A 20,567-nucleotide genomic window follows, 5' to 3' on the forward strand; every position below is an offset into this window, starting at 1 on the left:
ACGTTTCTTTATGTTAAAGATGCTATTGAAATGCAAGTTGTTGTTACAACCTGCATTGATACAGCGCCTTTAACGTAGTAAAACGTCCCGAGGCGCATCACAGGAGCGATTGTCAAACAAAATTTGACACCGAGCCACATAAGGAGATATTAGGACAGGCGACCAAAAGCTCGGGTCAAAGAGGCAGGTTTTAAGGAGTGCATTAAAGGAAGAGAAAGAGCTGGAAAGGCAGAGAGGTTTAGGGAGGCAATTCCAGAGTTTAAGGCCTATGCAGCTGAAGGCACGGCCGCCAACAGTGGAGTGAAGGAAATCGGGGATGCGCAAGAGGCCAAAATTGGAGGAGCGCAGAGATCTCGGAGGGTTGTAGGGCTGGTGGAGGTTACAGAGTTAGGGAGGGGCGAGGAGGCCATGGAGGGATCTGAAAACAAGGATGAGAATTTTAAAATCGAGGCGTTGCTGGACCGGGAGCCAATGTAGGTCAGCGAGCACAGGGGTGGTGGGTTAGTAGGTCAGCACACCGATTGTTCACTTAGAAACTTGGGTTTTGAATCCAGCCCAGACTGATGAGATAAAAGTCTGTTCTTTCTTCTGGTTATAAAAGTCTTATGTGAAATAAACCTGGACGATCTTCCTATGAGGGTGTGATCCCACAGCACCGAACGACCTCTAATTCAGCATTAAATGGAACTAAATCTGCAATATCACTCAGATACATTGTAAGGATGGTTAGTGTGGGAAATGGAAATGTCTGGTGCAGGAATCGGGTCCTCGTCTGAGGTTGAGACAGAGGCATGTTATTGGAGCAGAGTAAAGCAGCTGGGTGTACTACAGATCTGAGCTGAATGTGCATGGTGCTTACACTGGGTGACAAAAGAGTCCAATTACCGAGCAATGACATCCCTCACCGAGATGGGCAGAAAAAGTAGCAACAAAAAAAATGGAGAAATATTTGCATATCTTTAAAGATCGCGAAGTGGGCACAATAACAAGGATAGAGTCAAATTCAAGGAAGGGTGCAGCAGATATTAATTGTATCGATGTGATTTATATCAATTATCCATTTATATGAGAGCTGATCTCGGGTGTGGTGGTGGTGGTGGTGGGAATGGGAATGGGAAACTCTGTGAGTAAAGGCCAGAAGCAACTGAAGACCAGGCTCTACAAATGTTAGTGATTAGGTGATTAGGAAGGCAAATAGAATGTTGTCATTTATTGCAAGGGGAATGGAATATAAAATTAGAGATGTTTTGCTCCAGTTGTACACGGCATTGGTGAGACCACATCTAGAATACTGTGTGCAGTTTTGGTCTCCTTATTTAAGAAAGGATATAATTGCTTTGGAGGCGGTTCAGAGAAGGTTCACTCGACTGATTCCAGGGATGAGGGGGTTACCTTATGAGGAAAGGTTGGACAAGTTGGGCCTGTGTACACTGGAGTTTAGAAGAATGAGAGGTGATCTTATTGAAACATATAAGATCCTGAGGGGTAGATGCTGAGGCATTTTTCCCCTTGTGGGAGACACTAGAACTAGGGGCCACCGTTTAAATATAAGGGGTCTCCCATTTAAGATGGAGATGAGGAGAAATTTTTTCTCTCAGAGGGTCGTGAGTCTGTGGAACTCCCTTCCCCAGAGAGCGGTGGAGGCAGGGTCATTGAATATTTTTAAGGCTGATTAGATAGATTCCTGATTAACAAGGGAGTCAAAGGTTATAGTAGGTAGACGGGAAAGTAGGTTTGAGGTCACAATCAGATCAGCCATGATCTTATCAAATGGCAGAGCAGGCTCGAGGGGCCGAATGGCCTACTCCTGCTCTTAATTCGTATGTATGTTCTAGTATTGTATCCTTCACCACCTGGCTATCCAGTTTGTAAGAGCAGATATTTATACACACTAGTCATCACAGACAAAGAGGAAGCTGAAAAATTCAAACAGTCCCTGCCTCCAGGTCTGGCTGAAAGAGCTGAAACAAGGAGCTGAAATCTGTAGATGTTGCTCAGATTTTATTGAAACAATAAAAAAAGCTACAGAAAAAAAATAGAACAAGGAGTACAAATCGCAACATTTATGAGGAAGGATGACTGATGTTGCAGCAAACACTTTACCTCTGCTGAAATAAATTAAACTTGTTTGCAGATGTAGTAACAGCTAATGTCACATTTTTGTCTGCAAACAGAGGAACACGTGATTCATGTGGGATAGAAAGGCTCTTCGGTGGTATCTGCAGGCTCTCTCCTACAATACGTATCTGTGTCTTCGCCAACATCTGCCTAAAAGAATTCTTTCTGGTAAAGAAAATGAAATATTATCGAAACATGTTTAAGCAAAACTGCAGGAAAAAAAGCAGTTGAGTATTTACAAATCTTTAAAGACCTTGAAGTGGTTCCAGCAATAAAAAAGAAAATCAGAGGTCCTTGATGGCTTAGTGGGTAAATGCACCACCGCGGGTGGTACTGAGCCAAGCTGACAGTCAGAAGGTCAAGAAGATGTCAAGATTAATGCCTCTAATTCCCATTGTCAATTAGCCTGCTAAAACTCAGCGGGATAAATTGGACCTTGTGCGCCTGTTTTACGGGTGCAATGAGGGCCAATTTTGGGGACCAACAATCTGCACCCCAAGAACACCTGAAAGACCTACTGTTGGGTTGGGCTATTTTTCAGGCACCCTGGTGGCTGCCAAAAACAAACTTTAAGCCTAATTTAAGATAGGCCTAATGTTTGTTTTAAGCCAAACTGGATTGCAATGAACTGGGCTTGGTCTACTCAGGATTCTTAAGTGGTTTCTGCAGCCTAAGCAGCGACTGCCACCAAAAGGTAAGCTTTTTAAAAACCATTCCAGGAGTGCTCCTCATGACTCTACAGTACACGCGATTGCACCCGCCCCCCCCCCCAGCCATTGCTACTCTATCCCCCCTTCCCAGGGCTTACCACAGGCCGCTGTCTGTGGAGCCGTCACAAGCAGTGGCAGCTTGTCCAAATAATGAAAATGAAGCCCGAAGCCCAATTTCGGGCTTGCCTCGGGCCTCCCAAAAATGGGCCATAACCAATTTCTAGGACTCACTGAGAAAATTGAGGGGGAAAGAAAAGGAAAATCAGGTAATGAAACTTAGGCAAAGGACCAGTAATGTTGCTATTATTTTTGGTCCCTTCAGAAGTGGGTACTCCATCCTGTGATTGATGAGCTTTCTCTTTTCATCCCGAGGTTATTGTCATGTACATGTTCCCCAAGCCATTGCCATGTACATCCTCCAGACTATTGGCAAGTATATCTCCCCAGATTGTTTCATGTATATCCCTTCAGACAATTGTCATGCACAAACCCCTCTTTAATTATCAAGTAGGATAAAGGGAAAGACAAATTCCAGAGTGTCATCACTCCAGCACTGAAGCTGCTCTGTGAATGAAGGCAGGAGTTCGGTATCGCCGTCAAACTGCATCCTTTATTTTTTTAATACTGATATTGAGACTCCCTCTTTAAAGTATGAGATAGAGAACAGAATTCAGGGAGGGGACAAACAGCATAACAAGCAACAAAATGGAAGTATTACCTGTCCAGTGTCAATAATTTAGGAGTCCCTGGAAATGAAGCTGGGATAGCAGGGTCCTTTTTGGCTATTGGTACACTCCCATCTACAATATTTGTGGACCATGTGTGGGAGTTCCTAACAAAGGACAAGGTGTATTATTAATGGAGTACAACATTTAATCAACCAGCGTTTATGTGTGATATCAGGGCACACCAGGAGATAAACTTTCCTACAGGCTGTAATCTTACAGACTGATTTTCCAATGTCTTTGCCTAGTGATGATTATGCATATCACACAAAGCTATTTTCCAATTGTATCACTGATGATAATCTGTTACTATTGTTGAGGTAATCTGAGATAGACTGGCATGAACTTGATATCATTTATGCAGCCAAAATCATAAAATAAGAGCAAATATTAACAGCCCTTATTACCGCACTGTCAAGTCATGGATTGACAACAAACTGGACGGTATTAAATCAGTGTATTGCTACTCTGGGCACTAAGGAACACAGGTAATAACCTGCTGCCATTTTGACTTGTGTACGTACGTCAAATCAGCATATCACTACCACAAGATATGTGTGCAGGTGTAACACAGACTGTCTTCCAGTAGAAGTCTGCATGGAGCAGGCTGCGTTAGGTCGCAATTAACTTGTATACGAATGGAAATAGAGGAGCATTCTGGGTAACATGACCCTATCAGAGGATCCTAGACCCTGGTAATCACACAGTGGGTAGTACAAAAGTACTGCAAGCAGTCATACTTAGCCTTCCTGAAGCATGCTTTTCTCTTTGTCCCTTTCTACGATACAATATGGTCAGTGGTTTAGCTCAGGTCCTGTTGTCCTCTTCCCCCATCAGCCTTACAGTTTGTTAAGTTGGGAGAGTCAGGAACAAAAAGAGTGACATTTGAAATCGCATTTGCAATTGTACTCAGGTTTCTCCCATCAGGCTGTGTTGGATCATCAATCAAATTCTACCAGGATTGGCCCTAAAATGCTTTTCTCTCTTATTTTCTTCTCTGAAAGTCCACTGTCATAATAAGGGAGCAGAACAGGAATAAACCAGCCAACAGCGCTCAAGCAATGAATCTCTTAACCTCTATTGTGGAATGCAGGACTTCTGGTTTGGCTGTGTAAGCTGCTTAATGGCATGTTTAATCCTTGTTCCTTGGCATTTCACCATTGGTAAATGGATTAATTTACAATCCTGGGACCAGACTCTCTTTTTTGCTCTCTGCAATCATAAGTATTGAACACTCTTTGGTTAGATAACGCAGTTAGGGTTCAGCACAATGCAGATCTTCCCTTACAACAACGTGACGATATACTTAGCCACATTTGTTATCAACTGCCTTCTCTGATACTCGGTTTATGCTATCATTTGCAAACTAAGGTACATTCAATTTTCTCCAGATTTTCGTTTACATACGACACTGCACACTGCCCACAAAGTGGTGGCCTTCAAGGAGGAAACCTGAAAACACCCAGTATAAACCATACCAGGAGACACCATGTCCATGCCATGGGTGTACTTAATGAAGCAATGCCAATCCAAGGTCACTTTTGTCCTGTGGGCTCATTTGCACTGGAAACCTGATTGACAAAACCTAAAATGTTACTTACAATCATGAACAGCCATCACAGAGAATCTTAAAGTGTCCTAACCTACTCTGTTGCCTTTTCCCATAAGAAAGGTGAGGCCTATTGAGCATTATTCAGCTGAAATGCTCAGAACCATTAACACTGAACTCGTACCTCATTCGAAGAAAAGCTGAAGACGTGCAGTTGCCCTGTCCACGAAGATAAGATGGTCTCTTGGATGTCACAAAAAACGTCGGCTGAAGGGGGGACCTGAACTGCATCCGAGTCCTTGCATTTGGCGGTTTGGTGGCCAGAAATGGACTGAACAAGTGTAGGCCAGTACGATGATTAAGCTTTAAAAAGAATACAAATACAATGGTAATCGATTTTTTTTTTACCTTCTCCTCAAAGTAGTGACTATTGCTGGGTTACGATTGCATGGTTTCCAGCTGCCCTCTAGTGCCTCGCCTAAGCAGTCATTTTAGTGAGCAACTGAGGCCAGAGGAGGGGTAGATAACACCACATCACAACTATGCCCCAGGTCGTCCTCACTTGGCATCTATACATAGGAACAGGAGTAGATCATTTAACCCTTCGACCCTGTTCCACCATTTAATGCGATCATAATCATATTAGATCTTCCTGCGTTCCCCATTTCAGCCTCCTTACTGCAATGAAGCATTGTGCAAAGGCCATGAGGGAATATCAGAGGGAGAATCATCCCTGAATTGTTTACTTCCTTGTGTCTGTTTTCACAAAGGCTTGGATCTGGGAAGGAGTCCACCTCGCAGCCCTTTCAGCTGGGGAGGCTGTGTAGCCCGGGGAGGCGCAATTGGGCAGAAAGGGTGAGAATAACTGAAAAAAGAGAGACTGTTGCCTTCACAAAACCAACAAGGGATATTAGTGGGGTTAAGAACGAGAAACAAAACTCATGAATTAAACAAAACAGACTACACTAAATATACATCTTCTTAAAATCAGAACATACCTGATTGAACAAGTCGGTCATTCGATTCAAGTGCCTTTGGCGACTCTGATTAACCAGTTGCTGTCTTGCATCCCAGTGCTGCATGTTAGTTTTTACACGCGCTTCAAGTCTGTTGGCAAATCTGTACAGATCCTGAGCAACCTCTTCATCCTTATCACTAACATCAGACATCCTGCTGTTCAAATTATTTCTTAAAGGAGAAAGAAAGACATAAAAAAGATGAATAAATTAATCCGTTCCCTCACTTTAGGCGCTTCTGTGCCACCATTCTCTGATTGGTCTGTTCCTAGCTCTCTTCTTGTACCACAATTAGGTTGGTGCCAGAGTGACAGGGCTTGGCTGAACATTCAATTCTTCTTCCTCAACAACAACTTGCATTTCTATAGCGCCTTTAGCGTAGTGAAACGTCCCAAGGCCCTTCACAGGAGCGATTATCAAAAAAAAATTGACACCGAGCCACATAAGGAGATATTAGGGACAGGTGACCAAAAGCTTGGTCAAAGAAGTAGGTTTTAAGGAGCATCTTAAAGGAGGAGAGAGAGAGGTGGAGAGGTTTAGGGAGGGAATTCCAGAGCTTAGGGCCTAGGCAGCTGAAGGCACGGCCGCCAATGGTGGAGCGATTAAAATCGGGGCTGCACAAGAGGCAAGAATTGGAGGAGTGCAAAATCATTTGTACTGATATTTATTTTGAATTAGTGCTCATTTAATTCAACAAGAATTTTTAGCGAAAGATACAATCGACTGGTCAGGCTGGCATCAGCTGCTCTTTTCTAGGGTAATATTGGCAAATAATGACAGCTATACCTACCTAAGGGTTTGGATATGACGGAAAGCGATGTACTTTCTGAACAGGTAAGCCAGTCGAAGCTGAACTGTCGTTAACGTTTGATGAATAAGGTGTGTTGCTATGGCATGGAGTTGTCTTGAAATGATACCATTATACACTGCTTGGTCCAAAGTTTTATAATTTGTTCTTAGGTATGTCACATTCACAATATATGAACTGTCCACAATTTCCTCGCCAGCAGCAGCCTGGAAGGCATTTTCTCTGGGTTGTATTGTTCTTTCCATTGTCTCTGCTGCAGTATTGGGCAGAGGAACTTCTTCCTTCTTATAATGCTCTGCCTGTAGTTTCATTTCCTTTCCTTTAAGCCCAAGGACGCTGTTGATAGAGTATAGATTATTGGTTGCTTCTCGAATCCTGATTAACTGATCCATTCCAGCCCGAGAGGACTTTTTCTCAAGCGTTAGAATTGTGTCTAAGGCTTCCAGGGTCTTTTCATGGAAGCCATTTTCTTGCTGGGACCGGCTTTGGTCCTGTTTGGCCTCCTCAATCAAATACTGAATTTGGGCACTTAATTCATGAAGTGCGATCTCTTGAATAATACTGAATCTGGAAATTTCTTCAAGAAGTTCAGCAAAAGATGTAAGTTCAGGTTGTTTTTCCTTTGATGGCTTTAATACTTGGATAGGTTGCTCACTAAACTCTTGCTTGGACTTCTGCACTGGTTTTGCAAAGATTTCTTTGATTGTTTTCTCAATCACTCCATAAAGATTTTTTAATTCAGCAGACTTCAGAAGAGCTTGGACCTTACAGACGTCATCCGGCGAAAGTTCTTTTCCACTGCTCAATCCATGATCCAGTGAATACAAAACAGCAGTTTGAAAATCTGTAAGCAAGTCCACAGCCATCTGCTTAGCCTTGGTCTTTACAGCTTCTTCTTTCCAAGCTGATGCCCTCGGTTTCTTTGTTGTATTTGTGTCAGATTTAAGCATCTTACCCTTCACTGCTTCAGTAAGAATTGCCTCCAATTTGGGCTGAGTTGTGGGAGTAATCCTTCCATTGGACACTTCTGTGGGAATATTTTCCCTTTCAGGTTCTCCAATGGGAATATTTTCTTCCTTGAATATTTCTAGGACAGTCCTTTGTTCCTCAGGTTCTCCAATGGGAATATTTTTTTCCTTGAATATTTCTAGGACACTCCTTTGTTCCTCAGGTTCTCCAATGGGAATATTTTTTTCCTTGAATATTTCAAGGACACTCCTTTGTTCTTCAGGTTCTCCAATGGGAATATTTTTTTCCTTGAATATTTCTAGGACACTGCTTTGTTCCTCAGGTTCTCCAATGGGAATATTTTTTTCCTTGAATATTTCTAGGACACTCCTTTGTTCCTCAGGTTCTCCAATGGGAATATTTTTTTCCTTGAATATTTCTAGGACACTCCTTTGTTCCTCAGGTTCTCCAATGGGAATATTTTTTTCCTTGAATATTTCTAGGACACTCCTTTGTTCCTCAGGTTCTCCAATGGGAATATTTTTTTCCTTGAATATTTCTAGGACACTCCTTTGTTCCTCAGGTTCTCCAATGGGAATATTTTTTTGTTCCTCAGGTTCTCCAATGGGAATATTTTCTTCCTTTAGTATTTCTAGGACACTCCTTTGTTCCTCAGGTTCTCCAATGGGAATATTTTCTTCCTTGAGTATTTCTAGGACACTCCTTTGTTCCTCAGGTTCTCCAATGGGAATATTTTCTTCCTTGAGTATTTCTAGGACAGTCCTTTGTTCCTCAGGTTCTCCAATGGGAATATTTTCTTCCTTGAATATTTCTAGGACAGTCCTTTGTTCCTCAGGTTCTCCAATGGGAATATTTTCTTCCTTGGATTCTACAAGGATAGTCCTTTGTTTCTCAGGTTTATCATGCCCATCAGCATGAATATTTTTGTGCTCCTCATTGAAAGGACATTTTCCTCTGAAACGTTCTACAGGATTGATTTTATCCTTTGATTTTTTCACAAGTGTCTTACTTTTTTTTATTTCGGGTGCCTGCTTTGGTCTGACTTGCAAATCGGCAGATGGAGAGATTTCTTCAGAAGTGACTTTCTCGCTAGAGAGGGTTTTGCTAGCATTTTGTAGCTGCACAATTTTGGACCTCAAAAGTTTAATGGCGTTTTCCAGGTTGTAGTTCGCACTACGTGCTTCCCTGTAATGACATTCCGCGAGTTCAGCGCGCGTTTTAAGTGCTCTATTGTGTTCTTGAAGATGTTTCAGCTCATTCACCAGATTACCTTCAGCATCCTGGGAGCCAAATGAGTCTGACTTTCTTAGTACATTTTCCACCTCAAAATATTCCAGTGACCGAACGTGAAATGCCTTGTGAAGATTCTCTATGAATTTCCTGATGTATCTGAAGGCAATTGTCTGGGCTTTCTTGCAAGGAAGATATTTTGCGATGTCTGTTAGTATCATATCAATCTCTCCCACTGCTGCGTCCAACTGTTTCTCAACATTCGGCTCCACCATTTTCGTTGTACTCATTGGCTGCATAGCCAGAAGATGCATGAGTGTTTTGGGATCCATCTTTTTCTCCCTCCACCATTTCCAAATGGTATCTTTACCAGCAGGTCCTGCAAAGAATCACAATGTAAGACCAATCATTGTGCACTTTATTATGTATTATGCGCTGAGACATTTTGACAGTGCTTAAGGTGCTATATAAATGCAAGTCTTTTTCTTTCAATCAAAATTGCATATTGTGTAATTTCATGGCAATCTGTACTCTGAATGATTTAAACACTGTACTCTGAATGATTTAACTATCTAAATGTCAGCTTGGCTTAGTGGCACTTCAAACTCCATTTCAGGACTTGAGCATCTAATCTAGGCCGATCTATAAGGTCAGTACCGAGGGACTGCTGCATTGTTGAAGGTGCTAGCTTTAAGGTGAGACATTAAACTGAAGCCCCATCTGTCCATTCAGGTGGGTGTAAAATATTCCATGACACTATTTGAAGTAAGAGCAGGGGAATTTTCCTGGTATCCAGGCTAACATTTATCCCTCAACCAACATCATCAAAACAGATTAGCTGGTCATTTATCTCATTGCTGTCTGTGTACAAAGTGGCTGCCAAGTTTGACTGCACCAGAAATAGATAATTGGCTGTGAAGCACTTTGGGACATCTTGAGGACGTGAAAGGCACTATATAAATGCAACCAGGTACGATAGTGTGGTGGTCATGTTATGGACTAGTAATCTAGAGGCCTGGACTAATGATGAGAGTGCAAATCGCATCATGGCAGTTCCAGAATTTGAATTCAGTTTTTTAAAAAAATCTGGAAATAAAAAGCTGGTATCAGTAAAAGTGACCATGAAGCTGTCGAATTGGCATAAAAATCCAACTAATGACCTTCAGGGAAAGGAACCTGCCGTCCTTACCCGGTCTGAGCTATATGTGACTCCAGTCCCACCCCAAAGTGGTTGCCATTTAACTGTCCTCTGAAGTGGCCTAGCGAGCCACTCAGTTGTATCAAACCGCTACCAGCGGTTGAAGTAGAAGGCCCACCACCACCTTCTCAGGGCGACAAGGGATGGGCAATAAGTGCCGGCCTTGCCAGCGATGCCCACATCCTGAGAATGAATTTTTAAAAAAGGCCTTTCTTTGATAGGAGTTGAGCCGAATTACGGGAGGTGAAATTATTCTCTCCATTTATGTGTGGTAATTTGGTATGTTAGCATTAATGGAGTATTAGCCCCTTTGTGACCATGTTCCTAAAGTTACTCTAGGGAGTAATTTGGATTAACAGAGCCTGCAATAGCATTTTAAGGGCTTGTTAAGGGCACCAATCAAACATGCAGATTTGCTCATGCTTGCCTTCCAGCCAGCATCACGTTAATGACAGGTCATCGATCTGAAACATTAACTCTGTTTCTCTCTCCACAGATGCTGCCTGACCTGCTGAGTGTTTCCAGCATTTTCTGATTTTATATCATGTTAATGAAGCTTACTATACAGGTTAAGGTAGGGCAAAGAATCGGCAGAAATCCAACCACACCCAGGCCCGTACGTAGCATTTTGGATGTGGTATGTCCATGTCATCGACTGTCTCACTAGACTGCAAGTTTACCCGATCAAAACTGAACAGCAATCAACCCACCTCCATAAAAATTAATCAATATAAAACAATCAGAATATGCACCCATAATAAAGTTTAACAATAAGTCCATTTGCCATAGTCTTGTGGCAGTGAAGAAACATAAGTTGGTTCAGTCACTCTTGTGTCATGCCTGAGCAGAGATTATTTTTAAAGAGTCTCAAGGCATTGAACAAGCATTCATCAACTGTGTTCCTTGCCTGCATCACTGGGATCAACTGTATCAAAATCTTAACACTTGTGAAAAGTTTCGTTCAGTATTACGCAAATTCTTCATGAAATCAGTCACATATCTGAGTTTAGTTTCTTCATCACTTTCAGCAAAATTAGCTGCAGTACAGCATACAGAGAACCTGCTTCACTGTCATCAGATTGCATGTCATGGTTTCCTGGGACGCCTCTTCACATTTTCCATCTTGTACAGTCTTCAAGGTCATGTGCTCCAGTTTATTATTAGTCTGATATTTAGCCTGCTCTAAACAGCCTACAGTGGGGCAGCCTCAATGAAAATGGTTTTCAACTGAATGAAGGCACTCTGCAGAAGATGCTCTCTGGTCCAATTTTCATTTTGTTTTATGGTGACTTGAGTTTCAATCGTGTCCCTGTTCACATCCGTGGCTATTTCCTGCATTGACTCCACATCCCCATGACACTGGAATCACTTCTTAGAGTTCTTAAATATTAAAGTTACATCCTTGCTAAGTTCTGGGTGTCTGATGTACAGAAGTCTGGAGATCTTAGTGCTTTGCTGAGGTTGTCAGTGACAACATTTTAGCATGCCCAGGGCAATTTCAAACAGGAATTCTTATATACACTGGAAAAAAAAACTTCTAAGCTCATAATTTGCTGTCCCATATTCTCTTTCTCTTCCCCACATCTTATAATTGTGTTGAAATCAACACTCACCACACCATCTCCAACTCAAACTCATTCTTTCCCTGGATCTGTCAATTTGGACACTAGCACACATGGCAGAATCTAATACTTTTCAAATTTACCTGGTGATTTTGGCTTTATACGCTCATGTTGAAGACCAAACAGGGTGTTAGACAGTTTATAGAGATTGTCTATACATGCTTGGGACGAAGCCAGGCTTGTTTGCACTTTCACGTTAACTTCCTCAATCCATTCTGCTGACCTTTTTTCAACTTCTTCATCCTCCTCCAAGTCTTCTTCATCGATTAGTATTTGATCTGCACAATACATGAATAACATAAAGGAATGTCTCTAAGTTACATTCAAACAGCCTATGCAGCCTTATAAGAAACTGTTCCTGTTTTAGGAGCAAATATTACATTTTTTTGTGCCATCAAGGTGAAGAATTTAGTGCTGGTAAGTAAAACACTTTCCATTATAAGCGCTCACTGTCAGCATTGAGCACTCCCAGGGCAGGCAAAGCATGGGTTAGATAGAGAGTAAAGCTCCCTCTACACTGTCCCATCAAACACTCCCAGGGCAGGTACAGCACGAGTTAGATACAGAGTAAAGCTCCCTCTACACTGTCCCATCAAACACTCCCAGGACAGGTACAGCATGGGTTAGATACAGAGTAAAGCTCCCTCTACACTGTCCCATCAAACACTCCCAGGGCAGGTACAGGGTTAGATACAGAGTAAAGCTCCCTCTACACTGTCCCATCAAACACTCCCAGGAGCAGGTACAGGGTTAGATACAGAGTAAAGCTCCCTCTACACTGTCCCATCAAACACTCCCAGGGCAGGTACAGGGTTAGATACAGAGTAAAGCTCCCTCTACACTGTCCCATCAAACACTCCTAGGAGCAGGTACAGCACGGGAGGTACAGGGTTAGATACAGAGTAAAGCTCCCTCTACACTGTCCCATCAAACACTCCCAGGGGCAGTCGGCCAGAATATGCCCTTACAATTACCCAGGGATTGTTTCAAGAAGGCGAATTACTTACCAATTTCTTAAAAATTTAAATTAAGTATTTTTGTATAGTTTCACATTACTGTAATGTGCATTCACATTGCTCAACCAGATTATAACAACACAATTTCTCACTGTACGGGATAATTTACTGAATCAATACTAGGCCCTGAATGTTATAAAGGCAGGTATAATATGATGTTAGATGTAGCTTTGAGTCAGCTATCTGCCCTGAGATCCCACTGATGCCATATTATGAAGTTCCACTCCAGTGACATCCTGAATGGAAATGTTGGGATGTGGGTGGCAGTCTCATTAGAAAGAAAAAAAAGAACTCGCATTTATATCCCGACCTCAGGACATCCCAAAGCGCTTCACAACCAATGAAGTACTTTTGAATTTTAGTCACTGTTGTAATGTAGGAAACACAGCAGCCTGTTTGTGCACAGCAAGGTCCCACAAACAGCAATGAAATAAATGACCAGGTCATCTGTTTTAGTAATGTTGGTTGAGGGATAAATGTTGGCCAGAACACCAGGAGAAATGGAAGGAATGTGATCCCTAAGAAAGGCAATAACAAATCATCAATCCCATGTAATAAGAACGGAATTTGACTTATTCGGTCATCATAAACCATTGGCCCTGGTCATATGCTTTGAAATCATGAGACTGGATCCCTGAGATGGGAGTGTTTGATGGGACAGTGTAGAGGGAGCTTTACTCTGTATCTAACCCCTGCTGTACCTGCCCTGGGAGAGTTTGATGGGACAGTGTAGAGGGAGCTTTACTCTGTATCTAACCCGTGCTGTACCTGCCCTGGGAGTGTTTGATGGGACAGTGTAGAGGGAGCTTTACTCTGTATCTAACCCGTGCTCTACCTGCCCTGGGAGAGTTTGATGGGACAGTGTAGAGGGAGCTTTACTCTGTATCTAACCCGTGCTGTACCTGCCCTGGGAGTATTTGATGGGACGGTGTAGAGGGAGCTTTACTCTGTATCTAACCCTGTACCTGCCCTGGGAGTGTTTGATGGGACAGTGTAGAGGGAGCTTTACTCTGTATCTAACCCATGCTGTACCTGCCCTGGGAGTATTTGATGGGACGGTGTAGAGGGAGCTTTACTCTGTATCTAACCCTGTACCTGCCCTGGGAGTGTTTGATGGGACAGTGTAGAGGGAGCTTTACTCTGTATCTAACCCGTGCTGTACCTGCCCTGGGAGTGTTTGATGGGACGGTGTAGAGAGAGCTTTACTCTGTATCTAACCCTGTACCTGCCCTGGGAGTGTTTGATGGGACAGTGTAGAGGGAGCTTTACTCTGTATCTAACCCGTGCTGTACCTGCCCTGGGAGTGTTTGATGGGACAGTGTAGAGGGAGATTTACTCTGTATCTAACCCATGCTGTACCTGCCCTGGGAGTGTTTGATGGGACAGTGTAGAGAGAGCTTTACTCTGTATCTAACCCGTGCTGTACCTGCCCTGGGAGTGTTTGATGGGACAGTGTAGAGGGAGCTTTACTCTGTATCTAACCCTGTACCTGCCCTGGGAGTGTTTGATGGGACGGTGTAGAGGGAGCTTTACTCTGTATCTAACCCTGTACCTGCCCTGGGAGTGTTTGATGGGACAGTGTAGAGGGAGCTTTACTCTGTATCTAACCCTGTACCTGCCCTGGGAGTGTTTGATGGGACGGTGTAGAGAGAGCTTTACTCTGTATCTAACCCTGTACCTGCCCCTGGGAGTGTTTGATGGGACAGTGTAGAGGGAGCTTTCCTCTGTATCTAACCCTGTACCTGCCCTGGGAGTGTTTGATGGGACGGTGTAGAGAGAGCTTTACTCTGTATCTCACCCTGTACCTGCCCCTGGGAGTATTTGATGGGACAGTGTAGAGAGAGCTTTACTCTGTATCTAACCCTGTACCTGCCCCTGGGAGTGTTTGATGGGACAGTGTAGAGGGAGATTTACTCTGTATCTAACCCTGTACCTGCCCTGGGAGTGTTTGATGGGACAGTGTAGAGGGAGCTTTACTCTGTATCTAACCCTGTACCTGCCCTGGGAGTGTTTGATGGGACAGTGTAGAGGGAGATTTACTCTGTATCTAACCCATGCTGTACCTGCCCTGAGATAATTCCGCACAGACCAGGAGTTGAACCTGGTGCCTTCTAGTCTGCATATCTTAGTACTACGGTGCCTTTACCCACTGGTCAATCAGATAAGCATAATTTTCACTGTTTGAGTGTTGCCCTGTGGATTAGACAGTCACCTCATGCAGTAAATACTGACTCAGTTGAAGCATTCAAATTAGATCCAGCCCATATCCAGCAGAGAGCAAATGAATTGGGTTGAAAAATTAATATAAATGGTTGCATTGGGTCCTGAAACAGGACCTGAATGATGGGATGACCTGGAAGCCCTCTTCTCTTGCCTACATTCCTCTTAGGACATGCAAATTATTGAGTCCCTACTATTCTATGTTCAACACACAATCCATAATATATTAAAAATCTTACACCTATGCACACTTCCAGTCTACAAAACCTTATTTCCTTGTCATATTTTTGTTACACTTTTGTGTCCACCTTTTCCATTATAAATTCCTATGTCCACATTTATAATGGAAACTGCCTATGTAAACTTGTCATGCTGTAATTACACCCTTCCACCAGCTGTGGCACTGAAGCATCACATTTTTGGGTCGCCCAGTTCCTCAGCTTGCACTGCAGTGAAAGTCCTATGCTCCAAGCAACGAGACTTCCCAATTTGCAGAAGATTTGTTATTTAACTACAAATAATATAAAATCAAAGTATTCTATCAACATTAGGACAGAATGTATGATTTTAAAATGAGGACTGAGTTACATCTGCACACCCTGCTCCAATTATTTCCCGCCTTCTAACCACGCTTCACTTGAAGGCTAATACCGCCAGAGATCAACTAGTTTATAATAAACTACGTACTGCTGTCTGATAGCCATTGCAGAATAAATTTTAAGATTTCCTCTTTGGTGCTGCTGCCGGTTGCAAACTCAGTGATTGCATCTATCAACCACTCCCTTTCCTTTCTTTCAGGGGTAAAGTTGATTTTTGGCACTTGCTGGTGTTCAAACCTTGCGTGGCTCAGAGCAAGATTCACTTTGTCTAGAATGTCCCTCAAGCGTTCAGCAACTTCCTGTTGGCAAATATTGAAAGAAAAGATCAAAAGGAGGTAAACTATTCAAGCAAATAGCAGCTTCAAAAATTGCAGACTTTTTTTTTGGAAACGTCAATTACAGTTATTATTTCCAAAAGATACACATCATTTCCCTCGGACTACCTACTTCCATGCTGTATAAAATGAAGAAAAAATAACTGTACTTCAATAAAGTAAAAAAGAACTTGTATTTATACAGCACCTTTCATCACCTCAGGCCGTCTCATAGTGCTTTAAAGCCAATAAAGTGCTTTTGAAGTGTAGTCCCTGTTGTGATGTAGGGAAATGCTGCAGCCAATTTGCGCACAGCAAGATCCAACAAACGGCAATGAAATAAATGACCTGATAATCTGTATTTTAGTGATGTTGGTTGGGGGATAAATATTGGCCAGGACTGATACAGACCATCCATGATCTAATTGAATGGCAGAGGGACTGAATGGCCTACGCCTGTTCCTTTTTTTTAATATTCGTTCATGGGATGTGGGCGTCGCTGGCGAGGCCGGCATTTATTGCCCATCCCTAATTGCCCTTGAGAAGGTGGTGGTGAGCCGCCTTCTTGAACCGCTGCAGTCCGTGTGGTGAAGGTTCTCCCACAGTGCTGTTAGGAAGGGAGTTCCAGGATTTTGACCCAGCGATGATGAAGGAACGGCGATATATTTCCAAGTCGGGATGGTGTGTGACTTGGAGGGGAACGTGCAGGTGGTGTTGTTCCCATGTGCCTGCTGCCCTTGTCCTTCTAGGTGGTAGAGGTCGCGGTTTGGGAGGTGCTGTCGAAGAAGCCTTGGCGAGTTGCTGCAGTGCATCCTGTGGATGGTACACACTGCAGCCACAGTGCGCCGGTGGTGAAGGGAGTGAATGTTTAGGGTGGTGGATGGGGTGCCAATCAAGCGGGCTGCTTTGTCCTGGATGGTGTCGAGCTTCTTGAATGTTGTTGGAGCTGCACTCATCCAGGCGAGTGGAGTGTATTCCATCACACTCCTGATAGATGGCCTTGTGCCTTCTAGATGGTGGAAAGGCTCTGGGGAGTCAGGAGGTGAGTCACTCGCCGCAGAATACCCAGCCTCTGACCTATATTCCTATATGGTGCATGTGAAATGTATCACTTCAAATAGATCCTTTTAGTAATGTCATCCAATCGGATCCTGTAGTACAAGAAAACAAAACCTTTCCACATCCAGTTACATTTTGTGTTTTTACAATTTTTCTGCTCCACTCCTGAAGGTGCTCATACTGGGGTGTGATTGCACGAACACCGGCAGTCATCCACTACCTCGCCCAAGTGGCCATTTTTCATGCATGGACCTGGACAGTGAGTGTCAGAAAGCTATCTGACCACAAGAGGGCATCACAGCTGATTTGATGGTGTTGTCAACCCAATATCGACACCTGCACTGTCCAGCAGCAGTCTTTGGATAATGATCAGCAGCAGGCACCCTGGCTAAGTCTTGATCCTCACTCAAAGGATGCTGAGATCAACTCTCGTCTACCTGCTGCCACACTGCCTGAGATGAGCTAACTCAGTACAGACCAGAAATCAGTCCTGGGATCTTCCTGGTCTGTATGTCTCAGCTAGAGAATTTGGGATCGTTCTCCTTACACCAGAGAAGGTTAAGGGGAGATTTAATTGAGGTGTTCAAAATTATGAAGGGTTTTGATAGAGTAAATAATGAGAAACTGAGAAGCAAGAGGGTCTGTAATTAGAGGACACAGATTTAAGATAATTGGCAAAAGAACCAGAGGGGAGATGAGGAGAAATTTATTACGCAGCGAGTTGTGATGATCTGGAATGCGCTGCCTGAAAGGGTGATGGAAGCAGATTCAATAGTAACTTTCAAAAGGGAATTGGGTAAATACTTGAAGGGGAAAAATTGCAGGGCTTTGGGGAAAGAGCAGGGGAATGGGACTAATTGGATAGCTCTTTCAAAGAGCTGGCACAGACATGATGGGCTGAATAACCTCCTTCTATGCTGTATTATTCTATGAACATTACAATTGGTAGGGAATTTGACCATGAAGCCAATGGGGAAGCTCTTGCAATTAAAATGTTCTTATAACATTTAAAGAACAGATCCTGACTAACTGAGTGCATATGGCAATTACATCACACAGGGAGACCTTATTCAGTAGTATATTCTTTGCACACCGTCACTATCCAGCATACACATATGTATACACACACATATACATATATATATATACACACACATGGCCTAGCAAGCCACTCGCTATCCATGGTTCAAGAAGAAAGCCCACCACCAATTTCTCTGGGCAACTAGGGTTGGGCAATAAATGCCGGCCTTGCCACATCCTGAGAATGAATAATAATAAAACAAATTCCAAATCAACCACCATGTTAAAAACACTGCAGTGTTTTGCTTCAATACAATCTGCCACAGTGACACACGATCACCATGGCCACGGACAATAAGATTTGGAATAATAGCAATTTTAGAATGTGAAGCGTTGCCCTGGTAACAGTATCCACGTATGTCATTCTCATTTAAAAAAAATAAAATGTCAGTTTCAGATATCTGGGGAACACAATGAGAAATTCTGTCAGCTGCAGGAATGACGACCCCAGTCTCCATAAGTTTAAAAACCATGGGCCATAATTTCCCCTAAACATCCCTGTTTCTCCAAAAAGATAGCTCCAATTGAAGGAATTGAAAAGATAAAGTCCCAGCATCAAGTTTAAATCTCGGTTCTGGGATTCACTAACATTGTGTGTGTTTGCCTCTGTGCAAATCAAAATAACTCAGAATTACACCACAAAGTTCCTCAATAAAACCTTTGGATCCCAGGTAATTATGTCGACCAAAAGAACACATAAGAAAGTCTGGAGTGAGAAAAGGTCTTTCTGCCCAACAAGTCCACTCCATCCAGAGTTCATGACAGATTATCATGGACTCAGATCACACTGCCTGTTAATCCCCTACTTTAAGGTACACTGGGTTCCTTCCCCTAGCTCCCATAAAAGTCAAGCAGTGTTGTGAACACCTCTATAACCCTCAATACAAGATGGTAAGAAGAGGGATACTTTTTTTTAATTTGTAAATTTCCCCCCCTCTGTATCCAATAATGTCTCCAGTCTGCCTGCACTCATGCCTTTGTTGCCAAGAAGGTCGCCTGCTCCCCGACCCCTGCTCATATGCCTCAAGGCAGCCACTAGGAGGCCTCAGGAGGTACTGCCCAGACAGGACTCCTCCAGCTGATTTACCTGATCCTCCCCAGGGCTGCGGCGAGATCAGGGATTGACATGTTCGCACTTTGTGGGGTGTTCGCGCTATAACATCGAGTGCCGCTTTGCCACTGGCTGATAACCTGTTTATTAACTTGTGAGGTATAAATGTCAAGGTTGGTGAGCTTTCAGGGCAGTCTCGCTGGTACAATAAACATCTTATCTGCCTTCTTCCTGTCAAGGAATGCTCCTTTGGAATACAATGTTTCTATTGATATTCCGGTCCCAGCTTTAAGTAGAGGGGGAAATTGAAAAACAGAGGGCACTGGAAACCTAAAATAAAATCAGAAAATGCTAAAAAAAATCTACAGCAGGTCAGTCAGCCTCTGTAAAGAAAAAAAACGTTTCGGGTATAGATCTTTGGTCAGAATCATAATGCCTTTTTGCTCCATTTCCTTTAAGTTACAGTGACACTTGGTGCTGAAAAACAGCGTGGGATGATGTTGCCGCACCTTCTAACTTCAACACTGGGTGTTTGATTGAATGTAAACGTTATTAGAAACATATACAGCACCCAACCAGGGAGCGTCCTTCTAATTTCGATATGATTTTTGTTATAAAACATATGATTGTTGTAACCCTCTCTTTTGATAACTGATCATATTTCGCGCCTTGATTTCTTCGACAGGCGCTGTTACCTGTCTTGCTCTCGCCAGCTGCGCTGTCTCGATTTTTTCTATGGCCCGTTTGACTGTGGTGGAGAGGTCACTGTCGCCTTCTTTAGGTGTCGGAATGGTACTCTCACTTGTCTCCTCTCTGTTATCCATGAGGCATTCAACTGAGAACAAAAATCGTCAAATTGTTACAAAAACCGGTATTTTTTTTAACTTTCCCTCAATCTTTTTGCCCATCCAAGCAGAGTCCAACACGTCAGAATCGTGGAAGGGGCGGGGCGAAATCTCACACTGGTCTCTTCGCACCTTTAGCCACGTGTCATGAATGAACGATTGTTTACCTGTTTTGACGCCGCCTTTTCTTGAGTCGGGGTTGGTCGGAAATCGACATCGACGTTGGAATGTATGCAAATCTTGGCGGTGCGGATTTCACCGCTCACACGGGTCGACAATGGAATGACGCGGGGTCAGAAGGCTGAAACCGACATGAAGGTTATTTTTCAAGGAGGGCGCAAAAAGTGGATTTCGGACCTTGATGGAAAGAACAGAACGAAGAAGGGCGGACCACAACTCCCAGGATGCAGCGGGCACACCCACGCAGGCGCTGTGATT

General features: G+C 43.2%; 1 protein-coding gene across 1 annotated transcript; it reads right to left on the reverse strand.

Annotated features, from left to right (window-relative positions):
* Positions 1-2,026: 2,026 nt before the first annotated feature.
* Positions 2,027-20,514, reverse strand: LOC137307174 (flagellar attachment zone protein 1-like). The gene is made up of 9 exons (XM_067976533.1): positions 20,297-20,514; positions 19,980-20,119; positions 15,869-16,079; positions 12,029-12,223; positions 6,909-9,504; positions 6,101-6,290; positions 5,287-5,465; positions 3,547-3,660; positions 2,027-2,283 (listed from the first exon to the last, which is right to left on the reverse strand). Exons 2-9 carry the CDS (start codon positions 20,106-20,108, stop codon positions 2,100-2,102), a joined length of 3,798 nt encoding a protein of 1,265 aa, XP_067832634.1. The 5' UTR covers positions 20,109-20,119; positions 20,297-20,514; the 3' UTR covers positions 2,027-2,099.
* Positions 20,515-20,567: the final 53 nt, after the last annotated feature.

Source organism: Heptranchias perlo, chromosome X (genome assembly GCF_035084215.1).
Source record: "Heptranchias perlo isolate sHepPer1 chromosome X, sHepPer1.hap1, whole genome shotgun sequence".
Taxonomy (NCBI): domain Eukaryota; kingdom Metazoa; phylum Chordata; class Chondrichthyes; order Hexanchiformes; family Hexanchidae; genus Heptranchias; species Heptranchias perlo.

Bases quoted from the DNA above. Each gene is read 5' to 3' on its own strand.
- LOC137307174 (XM_067976533.1), bottom strand. From the start codon at position 20,108: ATGGATAACAGAGAGGAGACAAGTGAGAGTACCATTCCGACACCTAAA. The intron at 12,224-15,868 runs GTACGTAGTTTA...TGTATTGTGCAG, and splicing joins GCAATGGCTATCAGACAGCA to ATCAAATACTAATCGATGAA. The intron at 6,291-6,908 runs GTAGGTATAGCT...TTCTCCTTTAAG, and splicing joins CGTCATATCCAAACCCTTAG to AAATAATTTGAACAGCAGGA.